Raw genomic sequence first — 25,326 nt, 5'->3', positions numbered from 1 at the left:
TTTTCATAGTGTAACAATTTTTTTTTATTTCAGTTACTTTTTCACATAAAACTTTATGTAAGCTACAAAAATTGTGAAATGCAGAAATGGTATTAAAACTGAAAACGTAGAAGTTTAGATAAAAAAAAAATCAGTCTTTCCCTGCTAACAATGAGCATTTAAAATGAACCATATTTTGATGGATTCATTTAATAAACATACCATACACTTCTCAAAAATAAATAAAGAACAACATCAGAAAAACCAATACTATCAACAACATGAAGCATTTAATAATCTTTTTTCTTTTCTTTGAAAGACATAAATGAAATTTCTAGGCACAGTTTTAGGCATTATAGAGGACACAGAGGCAATAGGTTAGTGTGCACTGCGCTGTACAAAAATACAGTCTGAATAAATTACATTGCTAGCCATAAGATTAGACTTCACTTACCAGTCAGTTCATTGCATGTTTAATAATATACAGTTACATGCTAATCCATATATATCATTTATATTTCAAACACATATGTCTCTCTATATTTGTTTTTAAAATTTACAAAAGCTAAACGAAGTTGTGCAAGAAATCCAGAAGAGGTGCTGGGTATTTGTCAGCACCGGACGGTATATTTTAAGCTTAAAAAATACAAATAACTAGCCCTGCTTGCAAGTTTGCTATATATATATTTATTAATATATATTTGAAAGAAAAAAATGGATTTGTTGTGGGAGAGAATCATTCTGCTAGTGAGATAAAGTCAAACAACTGAAATAATGGTGACATGACACAAGCACAACATACAAAATTATTAATTTGTCATACATACACTCAGGACACAGACTTGCATCTTTTTTTTGTGGCTAAAAAAACCCCAAGAATCAGCACAAAGTTGCATTTACCTTTAGTTCTGTTCTGAGAAACAGAATGCTTGCCAAAATTTGCAATGGTAAAGAGGAAAAAAAAAAGACACTGCAGTAGCAACTTAAGCTAAAGGTAGGTATCTAAATCCACATACTAGATGCCCGAACACAATGGTCCTGAGGAGTCTGAGGTGGGTCCTGGTAGGCTGCATCACCTTCAAGAGGAAAAGCAGATATTGGGACTGAAAATCAGATCTCTGACTCAACTGTGAATCAAGAACCCTGTCTTTAGGCATTCACGTTTGTAAATTGTTATGCCTGAACACCTTTCACATTAACAACCAGTTACTTGCAGAGCACACACCATTCATTTGCACCTGCCTTAGGCCTGGCAGCTGCTTTCACTCAAACTCTACATAAAGAAAAACAATTTGATAAATTAGTGGCTACGATGTGGGTTGAGCATTGTACCTTCTTGTCAGCACAGACAAAGTGCCACAATGCCGGCCCCAAAACACCATCTCCTTAGAAAGGTACAGACATCTTCTCACAGTGGGCTTCTCTGCACTAATCTAATTCCTATGCCAAACTACAATGTTCTCCATGCTGCAAAATAAAAGCAGAACTGCACAGCTGTTCAGAAAGATACTGAGTGAACTATACACTGAATATCCGCCTTAAGTCAGGAAATAAAGCAGAGTTACAAATGCTCTCTTGGTGCCTGTGAAGTAACTGGGTCCAAGTTTTCCTCCCATCCCTTTTGTTCTCCGGGCATTGCCATGCAGTCCCTTCCATGTCAAGCTGTCATTTTGCTCCATCTAATCTAATTAATCACTGCTGGTTCTGCAAAGACTGCCGATTCAGAATATTCTGCCACGGTAGTAAAGATTGAACTCCAGAGTGTGCCAGAGTTTTACAAACCATCTCCACAAGCCAGCAATACTTGCACAGTGACCTCCTAAAGGCAGCCCTGTGGCCATTGCAGACCCTCAGCTCCCTGGAGATGGTGGCCCAGCAGAAACACAAGAGATGCCATCTTAATACCCAGTAATTCAGGAGCCTTTTCCATGGGAGCAGCAACACCATTTGTGTAGAGTTGGATGTGCAACCCCAGCATATCTGCTTCTGTAGAGGTGCGCACAGAATATATTTTAAATTTCTCCATTAAAAAAGATAGTTATTTCTGAGGATTACAATTGTATAAAAATATGTTTATAATTAATTGAAAATATCCAAATAAGCAAATTGTAAACAAAAATAAACGTGATGCGGATTAAATTCATGTGAAGGTTCTCCCTATTTTATCTTGGGTTTCATTTTGTGAGTACAGTCTCTGGATGTTTTAAGTGGGAAACATACTAAGCAAAGAGTAATCAGATGTACATAATCACCAAAAAGTCCATTAGAAAGTCAGTTTTTAAAAACAAGAGATTACCTCCTGAAGTGCTAATGTTTTAATATGGATATGATGGGGTCTCATCTGTATTCTTGATGATCAGGGACACTAATAACCTAACCAGATTTTTTAAAAACGGCAGTTTTTTAATTTGCAACACCCTTAGAAAAGAATTTTTAGCAAGTATTATATTACACATGGAATAGCAAGAAGTTATTTTTGTCCAGTTCTACCTTAACTTAATATGAACTTTTAAGCATTTCCCTTAACACAGAGTCTGTACCAGGGCATATACAGAAGACAAACCATTGTGTGTTTATTTTGTAACACCAATCAAAATTGGGGGTACCAATCCAAGACTTTCAAGAATGTGTACAAAGTTTGTATTTTAACCACTGCATCACAGCTCCTATTACAATTTTAGGATGAATAATTTCTCTCCCTCTGCATATATATTTGTATTATATCTATTAATTTATAATAACAAATACCTTTCAAAAATATAACTGAACTTGTACCATATGCATTCTCTTCATGACAATGTTTGCAAGTTAAATGGGTACTCAGGACAACTGCAATTCATTCATACATTTTAGATGTCTCAGGGACAGAACAGGTATTTTTCTATTCCCCTTTATCTTCACCCCTCCAGCAAAACACTGAGAGATGAGACAACTTCCAACTACACAGTCAGAAGCACATGTCTCTGGGTTTGGACTTCCTTCAACAATCTGCTACAGCTGGCACGGTGATGTCGATTACTAATTCATGAAATCCTGTGTGGGTTGGTGGCTTGTTTGGGTTTTTCTTTTTTTTTTTTTAATTATTCTACCAGCAGACTGTTGAATGCAGATATTAGACAAGTCATTAACCAGTTACATTCACTGCCCTCAACACAGTCCCTTGCAACTAATTCCTTAAAAGCGCTTTTGAGCAAGTAACAAGGGGCCAACTCAGCCTATTGTACAAGATGCCATTGCCTGCTTATCAGACATCTGAATCCTCTATGATACAGGGAAACTTCTAAATGGAGCCCATACCAGCTGCTCCCCTGAAGGCAATAGCAGATGCTGGCATTGCATTCTCATTCCAACTAGTTTTCTCACAATGATCGCTGTCACGTAGATCCTTTTGCTTGTTGTCAGGAAAAATGCAGTTTATGTATCAGCAGCTTGCAGCATCTGCCTATGTAAGATCAGCAATCCTAGTGTTTGCAGTTCTTCTAAATGGTTGTAAAAGCTGGTTACAGTGTTCACACCCAAAAGGCAAAGGCTATTTTATCAACAGAGCAGACTGTTTGGTGCTCCACAAGTGTTCTAAAAAAACTGTGAGCTAGAAAAGATGGGGTAATCCTTTTTTTATTTTTCTTTTCATTAAATGATTCTAGTAATAGTCTTCATAGTTCTTAGGGTTCAGGCAATAAAGAATGGCACCCCCAAATGAAAATATAGTTGCACCCCATGCCAGGCCATAGCCCCAGTTGAATTCATGGTATATTTTCAAGCTGACCGTTTCAATGAACTTGATTGGGTAAAGGACTAAGCTGCAGACCTGGAGAACAACTGAAAGAGAAAAAAAAAAATACAAATGTCAGAAGAAGCCTTATTTTGCTTCCCTAGAACAAAGAAAATATCAAATAACAGAAATTCACATTTAAAATGTTTTTGGTGATTTTTAGCTTGTAAGTGCTGCTCTTTTTAAATCACCTTCATTTCATTCACAGAGAACAGAGCAGCTCTTCCATACTTCCTCGTTGATGAGCAAATACTATTGCTGTGATATAATGATGATCCTTAAAATGTTCACAAAATAAACAGTTAGAGTAGTGTTTCCCAAATTCTTTTGTCTCTCCTTTATATTTATTAGTTTGCAGTCATTACTCCCTCCATAACAGCAAAATTTGTTCTACTGCCATTATAAATAAGTCAAAACCAGAAGCGAGAATACATATTAAGAAATGTTGCTGAGAATCAAATAATTTACTTAGCCTAGAAATAATTCATTGTCATAGGTGATATATACTTGTGCTCAGTAGAGACTCAGTGAATCACATATTTCATATTCATTACTGTGTTCTGTAAGCAGAATTAATGACATTCTTGCACAGAATACCAAGAAAACTATAAAATTTGATCAGTCACTAAACTTTAAACTGGCAAACTATTATGAATTTAGGGGGTGGTTCAGAAATACTGTGTGATGAAAGAAGATAATAAAATAGGTCAAATCCAAGATATTAAAAGGCTTAAAAATCATTATTTCCTATAGCACTGAGGTCCACAGACACATATTGGCCATTTCACTCACACACACCCCCTTGCCCAACTGGCCCCTTTCATTGGCCCTGAAGACAAATGCTCACCTGTCCTGAGGACATGACTGGTATGGGGAGATCATATCCCATGTTCATCAGAACCTCAGTGATAAAATTCTAAGACACTCACTGGAAATTTCAGCTCATCCACCTTAGCCTAGAGAGTAGTCTTTGGACCCTTACTTGAGACTGACAATCTGAATAATGTTTGCACAGTGGATTTTCTGATGTGGATATCAAAATCCACAGGACTTTTTAAAAATTCTACAGTTACTTTGATATTATTCCATTTGAATATAATTTTTTGTCTTTCAGCTCACAAAATACTGTGCAACATTTGAGAAACTCTGGGAGGGTACACTGGGAAAAGCACCTACTCTTATGAAAAGATTATGCATTCCAGTTCTGTATAATGAGAGCATCTTTACATCCAAAAGCACCTCAACATATGCTCAACTTTCAGAAACATCTTTAACACCATTCAAGGTCAAAAAGAATTTCTGAAAATGTATAGAAATATATGAGTTTTTCTTCAGTGCCTTCCTGAACTGGGAATGCAGCATCTCTGCTGAGTCAATGCAGAAACTGCTCCATGTGTGTCTGTGTCAAGTGCAAACCAAGGAAGTCTCCACCTTCCCCAGTGTAACATATGAAGTATGCTTAATTTCAGTCTACAGATTGGACTTGTCAAAACACAACCAAAAAAAAAAGTGATTCTCTTGGAAGAGGAACATGTTGCTAAAGCAGCAACACAAACAAGAGGGTTTTTTGACATTTCCATAGTGAGGGTTCCAGCTTTTCCTACTATTGATCCAGATACGCTATTGTAGATCTCAGAGCAAGTGCTGGCAGCAAGTGGCTGGTGGGAGCAGCCACCCTACACAGCACTGTCATCACTTTGCACTGATTTTGCCTTCTGTCATTGTTTTTCCCTGTAGAGCAGGAAGGGAGCTGTGTAAGCTGGAGACAGCAGTCAGCAAAGTTATGAGAAATGACCAGCATGACCCCAGAAGATGCTGAAAGCCATGCCTGCAAATACTGATCTGTTTCTAATGAATTTAAAGGAACTCCATGCTATGCTGACCTTCTTAAGGGAGCTGTGTACTATTCTTCTTCAGAAGCACAAGTCTTTTCCTGTAGAAAAAACAGGCTGCAAAGGAAATCTTAAAGAAATCTGCTACTCAAATGCTGTTCAGCAAAGACTAATAGTCTCAGATTTGATTGTTCACTTCAAATGTAGGCATGTTTTTATGAAGCACTATGATGTTTGCAGTATGGGAACAGGAATACTAGTTTTATTCCATTCACATGAAATATAAGCAATTATACATACTCATCATAATAAACATTAAGAAATAATAAGAAATGCTTTAAAAGTAGGAAAATATAATTTCAGTCATCTTTTTTTTTTCTTTGTACAAATGTCTGATGATAAGTTTTGATGTCAAAAGAAACCCCAGTTATGGATGTGGCTTTCTAATTGATTTGTAATTATGAAAATGCTGGTGCTGGCTAGTAAGTTTTGTACTTCTGTTCTCTACCTCCTGCCCATTTCAAATGAGTAAAGCACTTCATTAGTAAGTGCTGGGTATTTAAAAGATTACCTGAAAATGTAGCTGCAACAATGATAGGAAAAACAAACAAACAAAAAAATTCCTCTATGCAGTGCAAGCAAGCTGGCAGTAATGAGTGGACACTAATCTCAGAGAGTAAGGATGGACATCAACAAAGTAAACCATCGTAAGGAGGGCAGTAAGGGCCCAGGACAACATGCTCAGAAAGGCTACAACATCTTGAATTTGTTCAAAACTGGACCAGAAAAAGCTGTCACTCTTAGTGACCATCCTGCATCAACAAGGAGATTGGAGCACATGACCTATAGAGTATTTTCCCCAACAGTATTTCTTTGATATTATGACTCTTTGTTGCCCTGTAGCAACCTGCACTACATTCTACTGAAGTCAGTCCTACTTTTCAGACCATTCCATCAACTTTACAGAATCAAATTCTGGCTGTCAATGTTTCTGCAATTTTTTCTACTTCTACTGTAAAATGTGACAAGTAAACTTTCATTGTATCTTCCACATCATTATGAAAATAGGTAATACCACAGAACTAAGGATGTAATCCAGCTGGACTGTGCTCTCTCTATCAGAATTAAAAGATACCTCCTTAAGTATTCTCCAGTTATTATCTGCCACCATTTTATATTACTCTTTTACCTGTAATATTTTCACTTAGCCACTGTTTCCCCTATTTTTCATGTAAAAGCATCTTATGAAATGCATTAAAAGCTTGCTAATGTCAACAGGATATTCTTCCAAACACTTGTTAAAACAGCACCAAAAGGCAAGCATCTTTAATTTTTCTTTTGTTTCTTTTATGGACTTTCAGCAAGAACACTTTCTCTTTCTGCCCCTTAATTAGACTAGGTTAGCATTTAGTTAAACAGTAAGTGTATCATGAAACTCCTGCACTGATAAGTTTGTGAGCCTGCACTTTGAGGGTGCAGTTTTTAGGGCCAGTTTGGTTCATGAGCTCTAAGACACCCCAGCAGGTCCATGAACTGGAGACCTCCACTAGACTACAGAGGCACACGAGCCAAGGTGGGTCCATGCAAGATTTCCTGCAACTGCCTCCCTGTCTGCTCCATTTTTCCACTACCTGAGGTATTCCTCTAACTCTCAGCATTAAAATACATACTGTCAGCTGTGTGAAAACACATTCACATCTTTTCATTACTTGCTGGCTTATTCTCAGCATCTAGGTTGAATTTTGGGTTTTTTTGGTCCCTTTCTTTCTCATCTCTTCCAGTCACAGTCAATCTTCTCCCTCACCTACAAAGTTGCTAACTGAAACCTGAAGCTGAGGGGAAAAAAAAAATCAAAACTTGAAGGAAAAAAAATAGCCTGGAGCCAACTGTTTAGACGCTTATAAAGCACCTGGAAATAACTTTTCCATTTTGTCCTTTCTTCCACACAGAGACCTTTTCTACCCAACACCCACACATCATTAAATGTCTCTGGGCAATTCATACTGTGCCCTTTTTCCAGAAGCAGCTGATAGACTGCCAACCAGAGTTACACAGAATATTTGGTCTTGCCAGCACATTCACAGGTCAGGGTGGTGTTTATCCTGAAAGATTTGTGAAATCCACAGATGAAGGCTTGAATCCATGGAAAGCTGCATAAGGCATAAACTGCTACAATCGTAACTTTCCCCTCTTCAGTGGAGGATTCTTTCCATAATTCTTTCAAGATATGCTATCCATATTCATCTCTACAAATTGCTGACATCAAAGATAAAATCAGTAGGAAAAGCCTTTTAACAATGTAAGTGTCAAATCCTGAAAGGATTCTCCTCAGATTTGCTAGATAATGAAGAAGAATGGGGCAGGTTGTCTTGGCCTCATCATCTCTCCTCTCATGTACTTCAAGTAAGCATTAAACCCCTTCACCATCAACTTTTTGTAGTAAAGACTAGAAGCAATTTTATGCAAGGAGAGCACAAGAGACAAACAGTAGGATTTGAGGAAATCTTTTCTTGTGGAAAGCCATTTCTTTTTTTAGTACACACTTAACTACTAAATGAGCAGCACAGCAAGACAGGCGTGTATGGCTGAATAATTACTGAGTTACTACATGATGTTATGAGAAATGAAGCCAAAAGCCAAAGAAGAAACCAGTACAAAAATTAAATAACCCCATTTCCTTCAAAGTGAACTGCCCAGCATACCTTACAAACCTCAGAATTAACACTAAATTTTAAAACAATGGCACCTTTATTCATTTAACCAGGCAAGTAATGCAACACATGGAATAAAACCAGACGATTTCCACTCAGGGAATCTGATCCTAGGTTGCTTTAATTTCCTAAAAGCAAATGCAATGCAATCTAGGAATATGTCTTGAGCACATAAAAGTGCATCTTGAAGGGCTCGGTTCCATCAAGGTAATCAGCAGGGGGCAGCAGGAGCCTTCCCGGAGTTGTGCTTCATCCCAAACTCCCTCCAATTCCACACTCTCATCCTCTCATATCCTCCTAAGTGGCTTTTTTTAATACATCCCAAAGGTTCTGTCATCCTCTTCATTATGGACTATCAGAGGGGCTTAAGCTGCTGGCTCCAATGCAGATGTGAGTGACAGGATGAAGGCAAACCATGGTTGGCGAGTCTCAGGAGAATCTGAAACATCCATGCTGACAAAGCCCCAAAGCACCAGAATATATAAAAGGAGATGATTTGATATTGTAATTGTACCTCACTGGACCAGTCTTACAGACAATTCAGATTCTTAGGTCTCCCTTAAGATTTTCTGATAGTTTATATAAACTGTTCCATTTTTGTGTTTTTAAAACCAAACAGGGACTACACTGTGACAGCTTGTTAAATTAATAACCAAGCAAGATGACACAACAAAATTAATTCCTTATGGCACAGGGGCATATATAAACACCTTGAAAGATAATCCTATTTATTTTCACATGTAGAGCTTCCAGGGTTCACCTTTGGGTATTAATTTCTCTGTTTTAAAATTGCAAAAGAGAGAACATTAAAATAAAAATGGCTTTGCATGAAGAATAAAAATGGGGACATCAAGCAGCACAAAGTCACAGATTAAAAATGGTATTTTAAGTTTTATCCTCTGAGTTTTATCCTCTGTAGTTTCTCCTGCTGCATGTACTTCATAAAACAATAAATATAATGCAAATAAATAATTGTTTATGAACTAATTATAGTGCAACTGCAAAAATGATTAATGCTATGCAGAACTTACAGCCTGAGAAACCTGACTGGAGTTAAGACAGAAGTAACCAAACACCTCTGAATTAGTATGCAGAACGAGGCATATCTCCCTCCATGAAAGTTCAGCTGCTCTCAGGAAATGTTTTTAATGATGCTGGTGCTTACCTGCAGCAAAGAGCATGACTGCAACTGGTCTGTAGAACCGCCTCCGAGATCCCACGCAGATGGAGATCAGCCCAACCAGGAAAGCTATGAGAATAATGGCAGCACCACCCAGCAGCAGAGCCAGAGTAGCTATCTGCCAGTCTAAGGGAAAAAAGACAAAGAGGGGAAGAAAATAATAATACAATTTCAGTAAAACAAGCCCACAGGCCTGACAGAAACAAGAGAATATGAGGAGCACAGAGGCTGCATCAAGGCTTGAGTAAATAAAGAGCTGTGCCTTGAATTTCTTTTTCCCCTAATTAGTGAATCACCTTCATAAAACAGATGTAACTCAGAAGCAAAGTACCACAACCTCCCACGCTTACTCAAGCCTTAGTTGGCTTCGTTGGGATTTTGTCTCAAGTAAAACTGAGTAATTTGGTCCCCTGGTTTTTATCCAATTTAGAATGAGAAATTGAGACTGGCTCAAAATTAGATGATGTTGTGTTAGCTGCCCCTCAGTCTGCTGTAACTTTCTCACAAAAGAGAGTGAAACTCAAACCTCTGCTTGAGCTGGTCAGGATGACACAGCAAGGGAAATGCACAAAGCCTCATCACACACACCTGTCCCTTGGGAAGTACCAAGGCCACACAGTATGAGTAACAGAACTGAGCAGATGCTCAAAGGTTTAAAAAAAAATATTTTATCAACACTAAAAGATAGCTGGAAGTGAAGAATTTCTAAAGGCAGTAACAATCATTAGCTGCAGTTAATGTTAAACACAGTTAAATCTCAAGCCCATTTTAAAATGTCAGTTATCCTCAAGCAGTTTGTCTTTCCTCAAAAGCAGCCTCTGCATTTGGCCCAGGATATTTTCTAGTTACTCTCATATATAATAGATGCAGTTATAAACAACATATTTGTAGTCTTAAATCACATAAATCAGAATCCATGTAAGCTAATGGCCATAATGCATGGATACAACATCCAAAATCTAACTTAAGAGCTTCTGTGGGACTTTAGAAAGGCACAGGCTTGGGGCTGTCTCTTTTCCCAAAAGAATATCAAAGACCTTTCCTCTCTCCAGTAGCAGGAATCAAGAAAAAGAATCAGAACACTACTTACTGCTTATCACTACTATTTACTAGTTCAAGGAAGATTATATAAATTCAGCTTATGGGAAAAGGACCTATAGATTGTTTGCATCTCACTACTTTGAAAATACTAGCAGTCATGTGATACTCAGGATTAAATGTCCAAACGCATTACAAAGTTCAAAGAAAATAAGATTATTATTTAGAAATTAAATTTAGATATCTTAAGGTTACTAAAACAACAACAACAATGAACATCCTCTTTTGGAAATGAGTAAAAAGCACTGTTTTAAACAAACAATGGATCCAGTTTCAAGAGGAACCTAATCTGCTGAAGATACAGACAGTGCAGCTGTGGAGTTTGGGAATGGAATGCCGGCAGCTATTATCACCAAAAAGCCCTTCACATATTACATGAAAAAGGATGAAGGAGATTAAAAGAAGAAAGTAGGCAGAAGAGCTATAAAAGCATTGCTTGAAAAGAAAGTGATTTTAAAGGTGTTTTTGTGCAAGTACACACATTTATTTTCATTTTTTTTTCAGAAATCCCAGCATGTGCTTTACTAATAATTTAATTACTAAGTACTCAACCTTCCAAGGTATTTTAGTCCTTGTTTTCTTACTGGAGCCTTCAGAAACACCAAGAGGTTAGTGTACTGATGATTTAGAAAGGATTTTTCCAATATCAAGGTGCATTACAGATGTAAAAACCAGAAATAAATAAACAGAATAGATCACTTTGGAACAATATGAAAGGAAGTCTTGCACTAGAAAACTACACAGATACCAAGACCAGCCACATAAATCCATATCACACCAAAGTTAAAAGACACATAAAATTGATGAAATAAATCAAAGGGCCAGACAGGAAAACTCAGAAACTAATTTTTTTTTAAAGTCACCACAAATAATTAAATATTAAATGTAATCTTTGCATTGATCAGGTGCCAAACTCTAATGCAAAGGGAATGTGTATGACACTGGAGTAGCAGCTAAATGGAAAAAAAGAGTAACCATCCTATTGCTTTCCAAAACCACACTGGAAAAATCACAAAAAAACTGATAATAAATTAGGCAAAGATGACATAAGTGTGGAGTTAGAATATAGTTTAACTTCCAGGACAAATATACAGATTTTAGAAAGGTTAAAAAATAAACAAACTACCTTTCTATAGTACTGATGTGGGAAGTAAAAGGACAAATGAGTGTTGGGAGACACCTACACTCCCAACTAAAAAAGAACTGCCTTGGATAAACAAAATTAATTTCTTGAGTAAGACAACCTACTCAGTGATGCTGACAGCAGGACAAAACCAAGACTCTTACTGCTCCTCACTACCAGCTGGGGACCACGTATTGAATGCTGTGCTCTGGGCACATCTGGAATTGCCTGTTTATTTTAGCCCCTTTCACAGGAGCATACAGTGCCACCAGCCTTTGCCTTGAGCTGCAGGGACTTTGGCTGAAGAACATTGTGAAGGTCAGACATCAGTGCACAAAGAATACAGGACTAAACTTTCCTATAGTGGCTACCATAGTAACTACATGTTTAAATCTCCTTGTCATCTTGGAAAAATGTTAACTTTCAATTACGGAAGCCAGTTATCTGGTAACAAAATAAAGCTCATGGTGGATTAAGAAAGCAAAATCTTCTGCATCGGTCTTCTACTTAACAGCATTTATAATTTTTTTTTATTTTTTTTAATCCAGACCATTGGTCTTTACACAAAATAAAGATCCAAGAACCATACCTCTGAAGATAGAGCACCCTGTAAATCTACACAAACACAAATATCTACAATATAAACATATACAGAAAACACAGTTTTTCTACAATAAAGATCTGTAGTGTTCCTCAGACTACCCAAGAGTGATTTGCAGGACACAGCACCAAAATGGGTCAGGAGATTGTTCTGTTACACAGTGCTACTGATACACCAAACATAAACATCATAAACCTATTTTAGAGCATCCAAAATATGCTTGCACCTCTTCCAGGCATGCACCAATCTTGCAAAGAAGTTACTAATAAGACCTGTAAGTTCAGGAGCCTCAGCAGTTCAGTGAGACTGCTTATTCTCACAGAGATAGAAATATGAAAAACAGAAATAAAATGGGGCCTTACAGATGATAATTATTACTCTTCTGCATTCAAAACACAATTGGTTACACTTGAAGAGCACACATCAGTCTTTTTCACAGTCTTTTTCATCAGTCTTTTTCACCACTACAGGTTTTTAAAATACACATCCATTATCTAAGCAAAATATTAGGAACTAGTAAAAAACTAGTAAAACTCACAGGAATGTTAATAAACTTTTGGACTTCAAAAAGCACTGTGACCTAATGTCATGGCCAAATAAGATTTCCTTTATTGCTTTAGATAACTTTAGATTTTTTCATTGCTCCACCATTTTAGCAATACACTAAGTAGTGCCACCGATCCCAACCAAACTAGAATTAAGACATTTTTGACAATTATTAGGTAACTCAAGAGATTTCTTAAGAAAAGCCTCACTTAATGTATCCTATTTTTAGGTCTGAAAATCCCCAAGAAGCATCCCAATGTCTATAACCATGAGAAAGATATACTGCAGTTCTGACAGCGATTACAGTGTTTGCATATTTTTAACTATAACAATCTGCACATTAGTTTAGGGATGTGGGCTTCAGTATTTGGAAATATATATAAATATGAACCTAGGAGAAATATTTTCAATACATATTTGGTGAAAAATGTATTAGAATTACCATCTTCAGTTAAAAAAAAAGCCACCAAACCATGACAATACTGTTTCTTTTCAGTTAATTCCTCATAAAACAGTGCCTTTCTGGGTAACAGCTTGGTCTGCTTGCTATTTGGAAATTCTGCCTGTTTCTTAGTGACCCAGAGGCACAGTGTCAACTGTACATTGACATTTCTAACTCTCGTCCCTTCTTTCCCCAAAAGAAATGACCCAAGGCTTTGAGCTGTAATTTTTAATTAAGAGCAGTGCTATTCCCTCAATTTCTTGGACAAAATAATACTTCACTACTAGGAAAAAATCAGGGAAAGCCATAAAAGAAGAGAACACATCAAAGTCCTGAAATGTCTATTTTAATAACTAGGTTATTTTTTTAATACAAGAAAGATCAATGCAAAAGGCTAGTATAGATGTAATGTTTTCAGTAAGGTACCCCAAAATTAAGTATGTTTTTCAACATGGTATTCTATGAAGTAAATGAAGTAAAGAAGTGGTGGGCATAAAAACATACTGTGGAATATGTGAAGCATTTGTGTATAAGGCTCTTTCAGACAGTGCATGTGAACTGAATTAACTTCTTAAGAAACAATCAAATATTCCTTTCTTCCATACAGTGGTTCTTCACCAAGTCTTCTCCTCATAAACAATGAAGTACCAAAATGCATGCAGCTGTTACATGATGAAGGCAATGCCTGACCTTCTAAACAAAACCAAATCATGGCAAGAAACAAAAACACAACACTCAAGTAAGTTGTTTTGAGTCATTGAATTGCTTCTATTTATCAAGTACCTGCCCTCAGACAATAAATACGAAATTGCAATATAGCATTTAAAATCAAGAATAATGATTTTGAAAGCATATGTGAAGCAGAGAAACTTGAGGCACCCACACATAAGAAATTAAATATAAGCCACTGAGTACCATAAAAATCAACTTAAATAAATAAGATAGAGATATTCTTAACTGCTTCATATTCAAACTTAGATATCAAATAGCCAACACAAGTTTAAGAAGTGTAGTGTATACATAAAAATATAAAGGCAAACTCTAGTTCCTTAAAGTGCTTTGGTTGCATGATCAATGAGATTTCTTCTGTCTTCAGCAGGAGCAGAGGCCTCTGTGGAAGGCAAAGGTCCACTGAATTCTGTGAGAAAGCTGAGGAACAACAGGGGCCATTAAGTTCTCACATGAAATTACTCCACAGAGGTCACCTCTGGAGCTTCAGCCTGAGGCTTTCTAAGAGCTGCTCAGAAGAATTCTGCCCTGGGTGAAGGGGATGTTGGCACAAGCTGGGAAGCCCAGTGCCTGTAAGTTCCTGGATCCACACTCCTCTGGTCCTGTACAGCCAGCCTGCAAGTGCAGTCCTTTGGGATCCCACACTGCAGGCACAAGTGCTTCCTGGCAAGATCCATACCAAACCTCCATAAATTGCCCTAGCCACAGCTTTTCACAGTGGAGCCTTGTACAAAAATGACAATAAATAAGTATTTTCTGCTCATTGATTAGTATAGTATGATTACTAGTGCTGGCTGCTGCATAGACATACTCTGGCTTTTATATTTTCTTTTTATTTTATGGTGATTAGTATAGTATGATTACTAGTGCTGGCTGCTGCATAGACATACTTCTTTTTATTTTATGCATTGAGAATAAGATTTTTCTGAAGTAGGAAAATTGCTTGTGCATGTGGCTACTCAAGTCACTCAAGACACTTGAAAAGCATTATCAGAGCTACAGGAACCAGCCAGCTCTGGCTGAAAGCATAATTTCCTTGAGAGAACTCACTTTACACCAAGGCTTTCTTTTAAAAGCCGTAAATTTAAACAAATGAAACAGCTAAGTCACAGATGTGTTAAAAAGAAGGATGTGATATTTTCCCTAAGAAATCTGTCATCTACACACAGCAGCACTTGGGACAAAGCCCTGCACAACCCAAGTGCTGCACAACACCTATGAGACTAACAGGAAGACTTTCCCATAGCTCCAATTCACCAGGACACTGACAAAACCCAAAGAGAAATTTAAGCATTTTATGCTGGGTGCCAAAATCTCTAAGTGCCTCCCAAGGATAATTCAGAGGCTCCACATAAGGCATCAGTCATTTTGCATTTACTGTACAAGAGGCTTGTAGGATGATTTAGTGTTCCTGTTGCCGATTGGAGAGTCACTTGGAATCAGTCAAAGAAAAAGAGAACAAGCAGAGAGACATCCAAAAAACAGCTTTCTGGTGAAGATCCTGTGTCTTACAGAGTTGCAGACTGCTAATGGATAATGAGGGCAGCTGACCAGTGAAGGAGGAAAGGCAGATAACTCTTTAGCTGCCACACACCAGGGCTAGAGCTTCTCTGAAGTTGCAAGGCCTTTGCTTCGCAGCTCTGGCTCCAGACTCTAACCTCACACCTCTGCTCCCTTTTCCCAGCAGGATTTCCTGATTGCTAGGGTAGGCTGTAACTGCCCTCCTCTCTCTGCTAGACCCAAATCACAAAAATATTTACGAGGGCTGTGAACAAATAGGTACAAGGAAATCCAGATCTGAGTCGTGCTCCAGTGAGAGCCTGTTATTTAACTGGTCCCTTCCAATGCCGTTGATGCACCTTTCCCCTGATGCACAGGAATGCTGACCATTACTGGATGCCCCCAGACTCAGGGCTCTCTCACCTTTGAGGGAAAAAGGCCTTAGCAGCTCCCTACAGAGCTGCAACCCTCTCACTTGGGCTCCTCCTATGGCTTTCCTCTTCTCCAAGAGCAAGGTAACTGAGATGAGAGAGGAAGAGGTTGACTATTCCAGGCAAGATAAAAAACAGCCTATTGGCAGGATGCTCCAGGCAGAAGGTGCTCTCCTCCCAGTTACCCTCCTCAGCCTGGAAAGGACGTGCTTGATAGTCTGGGGGAAGAACTAGGCAGCCACTATGCAGACTGCTCACCTCGCCATGGAAAGCAGTGCCCCCCCACCTTCCATCCAAAGATGCCACTGGGAGTGCAGGGGACAATTTGGTTATATCTGTAAAAACACGGTAAGCAACTCTACTGCTGTGTGAAAGAGACAGCAAGACAACAAAATGGTCTAAATGCCTGGGGGGGTGCAGATGCATGAGCAACTTGAGATGCAGCAGGTGCTTGCTCATCTACCCACAGACACAAACCTCTCCTGAAGAATAAAGCTTGCATTCCTTATTTATATGAAATATATACACTTTGCAGAGGTGTGGCTTGGGATTAGGTATGTTGTATGTATGCTCTGTGGCCCACCTTTATTTCTAAAATCACCAAGTCCTTTAAACACAGCACAGCTTCAAATAAAAATGAAATGGTGGCATTATATAGATCTTTATTTTACCATTTATAAGCAACACGCATTGCACACTGCTTTTGCCAACACAGGACTTCAAGACAAGCACAGCATTACAGAAAAACATGTAATCTATAATTCATTCACAGTATAGTACAGCATGTACTCAGGCATTTCCTCTATTGGATACACTGCATTCTTCTGAGATTAGCTTGCTACTATGTCATTTTAATTATTCGATATTCATTCATTCAATAAAAATAATAAAAAACCCTTAAACAACTGCACACACCCACAACTTTGAGAACTTCACAAAAACCTGGTACTCTTAGAACTCTGCCATTAGGAAAAAAGTGTGGGAGAAGTGTTATACAAGTTTTTCACAGTAAGCTCACTATTTCTGACCTCTTCTCTAAAAGCTACTACTTTTCAGTAATCTGAAAAACTATGCTTTGCATTGGAACTGGAATGTAACTATTTTCCACAGTTATCAATGTTCTTCCAGAAAACTAGCAATCTTCTGCAACTTTCAAAACACATTCCATTGTTCCTTGAGAAAAACACTTAGCATTTTAAAGAGTTTGAGGTGTAATTCCCATAAGAACTATGACTTTAAGTGGAACAAGTGAAATGCATAAAGCAATACAGCTGGTTGGAACTTTACCACTCCTTCTGTTACCCTGAATCTTGTGTGGTCATCTTGGGCCACAAATCAGTAGCAGAGGCAAGGCCACTCTCTATGCAATTCTAAATATAAAAATCTCATCAAATATTAAAAACTTCTTGCATTATCCCTAACTCCAGGGACATCATATTTAATACACAAAACTTGAAGCAACAGAATACATTACTGATTTTAAAATTGCAATGAACAAGAGCAGTAGCAACAACTCACTATAGCTACAAGTCTTTATTTTTATTTTTTTTTAAAGTATTATCACTGATAAGGTGTGTGGTGCTCTTGACCCGATCAGGTGAACTCACACAAACATCACAGATGTGCTCTAACCTTGTCTCTCACTGCTTGGAGAAGGGTGGCTGCAATGGCAGCCTCCACCATACTAAAAGGTCCAGATTGCTGAACAGCATCTGCTGCTCTCCTGGCCTTGGCAAGTCTGAGGCTAAAATAACAGGTCCATATGTAAGAAAAGGAGCATTTCTTAAAATATTCTATCAGGGGCTGCTGTGAGGGGTAGTTAAGTCAATTCAAGACATTCTGCAGAGTTTGAAGAAGCCAGATAGACATCAGGCATAAACAGAGTGTCAAGTCATCACAGAAGCACAAGAATAATTTAGGTTGGGAAGGGCATCTGGAAGTCACCTAATTCAGCTCCCCATGGAAAGCAGAGCAAACCTTCAAGCCAGACTGAACTTAAAATCAGATCAGCCTGCTCAGAGCCTTAGACACTGAGTGTGAAGTAGTATGGCTTTTGATTTTATATCCATCTTCAGATACAGTGCTGGGGGGATGATTATTAGAGTTAATACACAAAATGACAGACTACAGTATTCAAAACTAGAAGGTATGTTTTATTAATGCTTCCTTAGATATCATGAGACACTTTTTTCAGGTAAGTAAAATCACATTCATTCTTCTGTTATTTTATAGCAAACTACCAGCCTTGCTGAGCTTTTTACAAAGACATGTCAACATCAAACCTGAGCAATGATCCACATCTTCTAATGAGGAAGATGCTTTTGAGCTAGCAATCTCCTCTTGGAACAGCTCCTTAGATTCCGTACAAGGAGATACCATCCAAAACTATTCTGGCATGTCAATTCAGGTGTCTGCATCTACTGTGTAATTAAGGTTAAGCCCCTTGAAGTGCTACCGAATGAACAGCCTCTGATGCTATTTTTATTTTAAGAACAAATTAGAACAAAATTACAAGCATAAAACTAAACTCAAGTTGTTTACTGCACTATGCTACAGGCTAAGCTTACCTTCATTGTTTGCTCATCACAAAGTTTAATACACATTCAGAGACTCTGCTGCATGTATTTCCTGGAGATGTTTTGTTTTTCAAGTATTCATGGGCAGTTCTAAAAGAGCATAATATTCTTGAAGAAAACTGAATGTTGCATAAAGAAATCCACAGGTTGTAAAGTAACAAAGCCATATACCCCACATTCACAAAATGAATAGAGTTAATCAAAACCATTCAAATGTATTTTTATATATGCTGTTTTCACAATAAACTGAAAGGCTGCAAAGGAGCCATTGTTTTCTATGAATAGCATATACACATATTTAAGTCAAAATAGACAATGTTCACCTGTAGGTCAGATTCTATGGAGCTCTTTATTTCTTCCACATTACATTTGTGTATCTTTGATTTGAAGAGCCATAGTGGCTGCAGTCTGTTGCATAAATTTAAACTTACTGTTATTAATCTGCAGTAAGAAGACAAGTACCTGTGCAGGTATAGATACACCAGGCAGTTTTATACAGGACGCATTTAATTTTAATGCTGTGACAGGAATAAATATTCATATATAACTCTTGATAAATCTGTACATGAACCTTCACAAACCAGATATAATGCATTTCAAATAAGGCCTAAAAAATACATTTGTTTAAAGATACACAAGTTTAAAATACAGTTGATCTAAAGACAACTTGTGCATTAGCCAAGGTAAGCTTTGATCACAGAAAATGGCTAGATACCAAGACAAGTAGTGAAACTTCCGAGCTTTACAACTGCATTTGTGAATTTTAAGATTTTGTAATGAATTTCCACACTGGCAACTTTGTTATTCATCTCCTGAAGTTGCTGCTAGTGGGAGATTTACCCAGACCCTAAAGACTCCAAGAAAAAGAAAAACAAATTGAGATGAGATACTTTATAATTTTCAGATGTCAAAAAATTAACTTGACTATTTTACATACTTGAACCATAATTATTGTGAAGTACTTACACAAGTTTACAAGTAGTATGTAAGCAAACAATACTTGCATGTTACCAAAAAGCCATTGGATCAGGGAAAGAACAAATGTGAACATGCTCCAAGCACTAGCATTGCTCCAGGAAAAACGAGATTATTCCCTGCTACAACAGCCAATGCAACCATGCTCTGTGCATTTCCTTCTGCTCTCCACTACCAAGTTGCCCTTCTGACAGCAGTCAGGGGTCCTACATTTAATTACTACAGAAGTTTTTAATTAAACCTCGAATATGCTTTAACAGCTTCTAGTATGAGCATGCCCTTGATGGTGCCACTTGAGGTGCTCTCCTTCAAGGGATGATGAAGTAAATCTCTTAAAACCATGGGCGAAGATGCCTTTTTTCCTGTGTGTGCTGCTGCTTCTCACAGCTAGCTGCAAAGCTGCCTGCACCGGTATCAAGCTAAAAGAGCTTTCCCTGTGGGAGCTCTCCACTATCTGCAAAATACTGCTTGCTGGATTCACAACGTAGGCGGAAAGTGCACTTAAATATTAACGCCAGCACACAAAACGGTCTCAAATATGAGTCCAATCTAACTTGGTGAACTCAGTGGGAGCCTTCCTATTGGCTTTAATGGCAATTGTACCACAGTAGCAAAAGGCAAGAGGAAAACAGCGCAGTTTCTCATATTTCAGGTCTGGCAAAAATGCAGTGCTCTGTGCTGAACACGGGGAAAATGAAGGGTTTATCCCAGCCACCTCAAGTAAAACAATCATTCACTTCTTCCACAGTAGCTTGTGAAACTTGCCTCTACTAGACTGGAAAGTATGTGAGGAAAATGGGTAAAGCTCATTCAAGGAACTTGAAAAAACTGGATAGGCAGGAATTTGTGCACATGATAGAAGAAGGCACCAGCAGAGGACAGATCAGATTTTCAACACACAGCATCCAGTGAAAGCTACATCTCATTCCTATCCATCCTCATCCATTCATCTTCCACATCCCCACAGACAGACAGGTGACCAATAGAGGAACAAGAGAGATTAGTGTCCTTTTCTGCTGTTCCATAAGCTGTCCTGCTTCTCTCCCCGTCCCACTTTTGTGTGTATGTGTGTGTACACACGCATGCGTGACCGGGAGATGGATGGAGGGGGGAGCCCAGTAGAGCGTGTGGAGCTGGGGGGGATTGGAAGCAGGTTCTCATTCAAGCCATGTGAAAAGTCTTTCTGTAATCAAGGGGATACTATTTCAGGAGACAGGGAGAAGGGGCAAAGGATTCACGTTGCTAAGGAGACACGTAGAAGCTGACATTCCTACATAAATTTCCATTTATACCAGGGAAGGAAAAGAAAGCACTCCAAACTTTGTGCAGATACCCTGGTAATTGACTGAAACCGAAATTTCCTTACAATTCATTTTATTTTACTTAAAACAAAATCCCAAACAACATTTAAGCCCTCAAATATTACTCACAGGACAGAAAAAACAAAATAAGCACAGCAGCAAAGGAACCTGTGTAATTCCAACTCAAACTGAGATGAGTTATTTCTCAGAACCCGTACAAGGACTTCGGAGAACAGAGGAAAACAAAACACACCAAGAATATAGTCAGTCCTTTGCTTTCCCTCCCAAATCACACATCTTTTCCCTGCAGCATTTACCTAACCAAAGAGCACAGCAATCCAAACAAACGATGTATCAATGCAAGTGTGTGTGTGTGTGGACAGGAATGGGGATAAAAACGATGGGGGGGGGAGGCTGACTGCATTTGTCAGTGTTTTTGTTGGGGCTACAGAAGTTGCCATCAGGCATAAAGTAAATAAAACCACCCATGAAAACCAAAACAATTATCACACTACAAAAGAATTTACTGAAGAATATTCAACAGGCAGCTTGTTTTTATCATTCACAACCCGTTTTTGAAGTACTCCAAGCAATAGTGAAGTGACGTTAAAAAAAATAACAATCTGTGATCAAAGACCTAAAAAGGTGAAGAAGGAATGAGCATCAAGAAATCACAACAGGGAGTGTGGCATGAAGGCAAAGGAGCGTGAAAGACGATGGGGAGATCAGTACGTGCTAGAGAAAGACACACACAAGCACGCCCGGCGTGATGGAGGGAGTCCAAGCCCAGGCGTCCCCACTCTGGACGAAGTAGCAACCGGTTTTGGTTTAGGAAGCCCCAACTTTCCAAAATCTGAGACTTCTCAGAAGGGGGCGGAGGGACAGTATAAGATACTCGATCCCAAACAGTTTCTCACTGTATAGGGAAGCCACCACACGGAAAAAAATAATTAAAACTAGTTGAGTACCACGGTACATACGGAACCAGTCACTGTAAGTGACTCGTTTCGCTCACTGAAGCCTCACACCTCCCGCACCCTCCGAGCACGGGCGCTCGGCGCTGCCCCTCCCGCACACGCCGCTCGCTGGGAGCGCCGCCGCCTCCGCCCCAGCCCGACCGCCGGCGAGATGCGGGTCCGGGAGGCTGGGGGAGGACGGGGACGGGTGAAAAGGCTCGGGAAGGGAAGGGAAGGGAAGGGAAGGGAAGGGAAGGGAAGGGAAGGGAAGGGGTGCGGAGAGCGGGCGGACAAAGGTGCAGGGGACTCTTCCCAGCGGTAGCGGCGGCTGGCGCTGGGAGCCGGGCGGGGAACCAGGGGTGGCAGGGGGCGAGGCGAGGAACCAGCGGGGTCAGCGGGGCACTGCTCCGGTCTGGGGGGACTGGCCCCAGGAAGGGCTGGCATACAGTCCCGAAGGAGATTAGGGGGAAGGAGAGGCAGCTCGAGGGATGCTGGTGGGTCAGCCAGGGCACGGCGAGGGGAAGGAATTCTCAATGCCCGAGGTGCGCCCAAGGGAACGGGAGGCGGACGAGGGGGAAAGCAGCAAAGGGGTGGCGGCGGAGGGGAGCGGGGCAGCGGGGGCAGCCGAATCTCACCGCTGTGCAGCGTCGACTCGCAGAGCCAGCTGTCCAAGTTGCCGGGCTTGCGGCAGGACTCCCAGAGGGACAGGTAGTACTGGTGGTCCGCCGTCACCCAGGCGGGGCTCAGCACAGCTCCCAGGTCCAGGCACAGCGCCAGAAAGATGCACACCAGCCCCACCAGCTTCAGCGGGGTCAGCACCGAGACGCGCACCTCCTCCATGCCGCTGCCGGCCGAAGCCATGGGGCCCAGGGGAGACGAGGAGGACGCGCTGCCGCCGGCCCCGAGGGGAACAGGAGCGAGAGCCCAGTTCCGCGCAGAAGGGGCGGGCGGAGGGAGAAGCGGCGAGACCAGCGCTGTCTAACGGCGGCGAGAGGCGCTCGCAGGCGGCGGCAGCGCCGCTCCCTCCCGCCCTCCTCCGCCGCGCTCCCGCCCCGGTGTATCAGGTGCAGCAGCTCCCCCGGCCCTCCGGCGCCGCCCGGCGGCGCGCTCCGCCCCGTGCCCGCCCCTGCCGGGGGAGGCCGGGCCGCGCTCCGCGGGGAAGGAGCGGGGGCGCGGCCCTTGCCGGCCCCGCTCCGCCCCGCCGAGGGCGACTTTGGGGAACTTTCAGCGGCCGCAGGCGGCGCCCGGAGCCGCTCGCTTCGCCTCGCATCGATTGCCGCTGCCCCCGAGCGGCCTCCCCGGCTTCCCTGGGGGCCTCGGCCGCGCCGGGAGCGGGAGAGGCGCCGGCTCTGCCCCGGCGGCCCCGCGATCACGCCGCAGCCCCCGGGTGTGGGTGGGCCATGAGGGGGTCCCGGGCCGGCACCCCCGGCCCCGCCGCGGCATCGCTACGGCGAGGCACCGGGCGAAAGAAAAGGCCGCTTCGGATGCAGGATTAGCCGTGCCTGACCTTGATTCTTCTTCTGGAGTGACCTTTAAATCACAAGATATTAGTGGAGGGTTTAAAAAAATAATTCAGCGTTTCATTATTCGTGTGTGGACTTACCTGCGATTCGCGCTTCTGTCTCCCGTCAGCGGCGTTGCTGATCCCAAATTAAATCTTTGAGGAAGGATAAGTACTTTGCCCGGATTCCATTTAGTCTCTGTTTATTTTGTTTAATTAGCACTGAGGTGCTGAGAATGTCAAGGGCAAATGTTTAGGTTAGTTATTAAACAAGGTACTAGTATAATTCACTGTCTGAAGCAGCTCTTCGAGATACAAACACACAGAGGCACGAAGGTGGAGTGTAATGTCCATAAAGGATTATTAAAAAAAGAAGAGCAGGAAGATTCAACCTGCGGATTTTAAAGTGAATGTTGCTACTTAACGTTTGAGGGAGAACTAGAGAGTGGGAGGATAAAAGTTAAGCCAGAAGAGCCTTTATCTAGTGAAGAAGCTGGGAAAATCTTGTCCATGAGTGCTAATTATTATATCCTTATTAATAGTACTTAGAGGTGGGTTTTTTTTACCTTCTAATGTTCACATTAATTTCAAAAGGTGCAGGATGAAAATCTAGGGGTTTGCACAGCTTCCTTCCAAGTTTAATTTCATTCTGTTCACAGTTTAAGGCTGAAACAGAAAGAAAAAATACTATTTACATGACAAACTTCTCGGAGCACAAACAGCTTTGCTCTTACAGCTGCTCGTAGGAGTTAGCATATGAGGTCTAGTCCTGGTTTCTCAGTGGTGTTATGTTAGAGAACACTTACAGCATATTGCAACAATTTCTCCATTTACATGTCTCCTCTGCTAGAAGTGCAACCACCGAAGCTCAGTACCCTGATTCCATAGCAGGTGTATCACAGTGCATACAAGGAACATGATGTTAGCAGAAGTTTGGTGTATTTCTAATGGACTCTTGTCCATAGGTATCTGTGAATTCAACTATCACCAGTCTGTCACTAGTCCTGAAAAAGAAACGCATTTCCTTGAGCTGTTGCTGCTAGAACTTGTAAAGAAATTAGAGATCTGGGGTGGAATTTTGTGGTTTGTTATTTTTTGGTTTTTAATGTGTGGTCTTACTTCACTAGGTATGTACCAGACGCATATGTTAACCAATTTGCTTGTCTGAGTCATGTTTCTATTGCATCCCAAACATAAAGTGTTAAATATTGGAAGACTGTAGCAAAAATAATTTTAAAAAAAGAGAAAGGAGTTAAACAATAATTGTTAAAGAACATAGACGTGCCAAGCTGAACACTTCAAAACCACATGAAGTGCAGAATCATGGTTCTGATCCAGTATTTCAAATAAAAGAGAGAGAAAAAATAAACACCTTGCTAGAATATGTGAAAACTTGTGATATAATATGCAGGAATAACTCTGGCTCCTATAGTTAGTGTTGCCAGTACTTTCTGGCAGCAAAAACTCAGTTTTTACTTAATTAAACCTTTGCAGTTTGGGCTGCAGTTGCCTCCACAAGATACCTGCCTCGGGTTGATTTTCTTGTTTAAGAGTTACACCTAAAATTCAGTCATATGTAATCTGAAAAATAGACATTTTCACCATCCAAAAAAAAAAAAAGAATCCCAAAGACTTCAACATTTTACTCAGTGAGAAGCAGAAGGTTGACATACAGCCTCCCCCAAAAACAACCCCAAGCATAGCCTGCACACCTCAGTGCAGTGTGCTGTGCTCGAGAGAGATGCTTTGGGATCTTACAGTCTCCAAAGAATTCATCTGAGGTGAGTGTGTGGCATCCATTTACAGCTTCTCTGTCTGAATGAACGATGTATCAGCAAGTGGATGCTTGGGCAGGTTCCAGCCTCCACCTTCTGGCCACCCTCTGTTCCCAAAGAACCTCAGAGAGTGCTGGAGCCACTCTGGGAGTGAAAAGGCACAGGGACATGTCAGCCCACCTCAAAGACACTCTGCTTATTAAAACCAGCCCACATGGTGGGACCGCTTGTCCTAAGGCACCATCCAACACTGGAGGTTCAAGGGTTGGGAAAGCCTGGGCTTCACAAAGGGCAAGGA

At 40.5% G+C, this 25,326-nt stretch overlaps 1 protein-coding gene across 2 annotated transcripts; it reads right to left on the bottom strand.

Moving 5' to 3' along the window:
- Positions 1-22,883, bottom strand: TMEM47 (transmembrane protein 47). 2 transcript variants are annotated; one of them, XM_039705830.1, is made up of 3 exons: positions 22,388-22,883; positions 9,460-9,600; positions 1-3,798 (listed from the first exon to the last, which is right to left on the bottom strand). In XM_039705830.1, exons 1-3 carry the CDS (start codon positions 22,611-22,613, stop codon positions 3,620-3,622), a joined length of 546 nt encoding a protein of 181 aa, XP_039561764.1. In that variant the 5' UTR covers positions 22,614-22,883; the 3' UTR covers positions 1-3,619. The 2 variants fall into 2 exon arrangements, with proteins under 2 accessions (XP_039561764.1, XP_039561765.1); XM_039705831.1 differs by lacking the exon at positions 1-3,798 and adding an exon at positions 3,805-8,747 and having other exon boundaries at positions 22,388-22,851.
- Between the last annotated feature and the right edge of the window lie 2,443 nt (positions 22,884-25,326).

This window comes from Passer montanus, unplaced genomic scaffold, assembly GCF_014805655.1.
Source record: "Passer montanus isolate IOZ18808 unplaced genomic scaffold, ASM1480565v1 scaffold186, whole genome shotgun sequence".
Lineage (NCBI taxonomy): Eukaryota > Metazoa > Chordata > Aves > Passeriformes > Passeridae > Passer > Passer montanus.
Note: the sequence above shows the minus strand (reverse complement) of the source record. Positions and strands in the feature narration are given on the sequence as shown.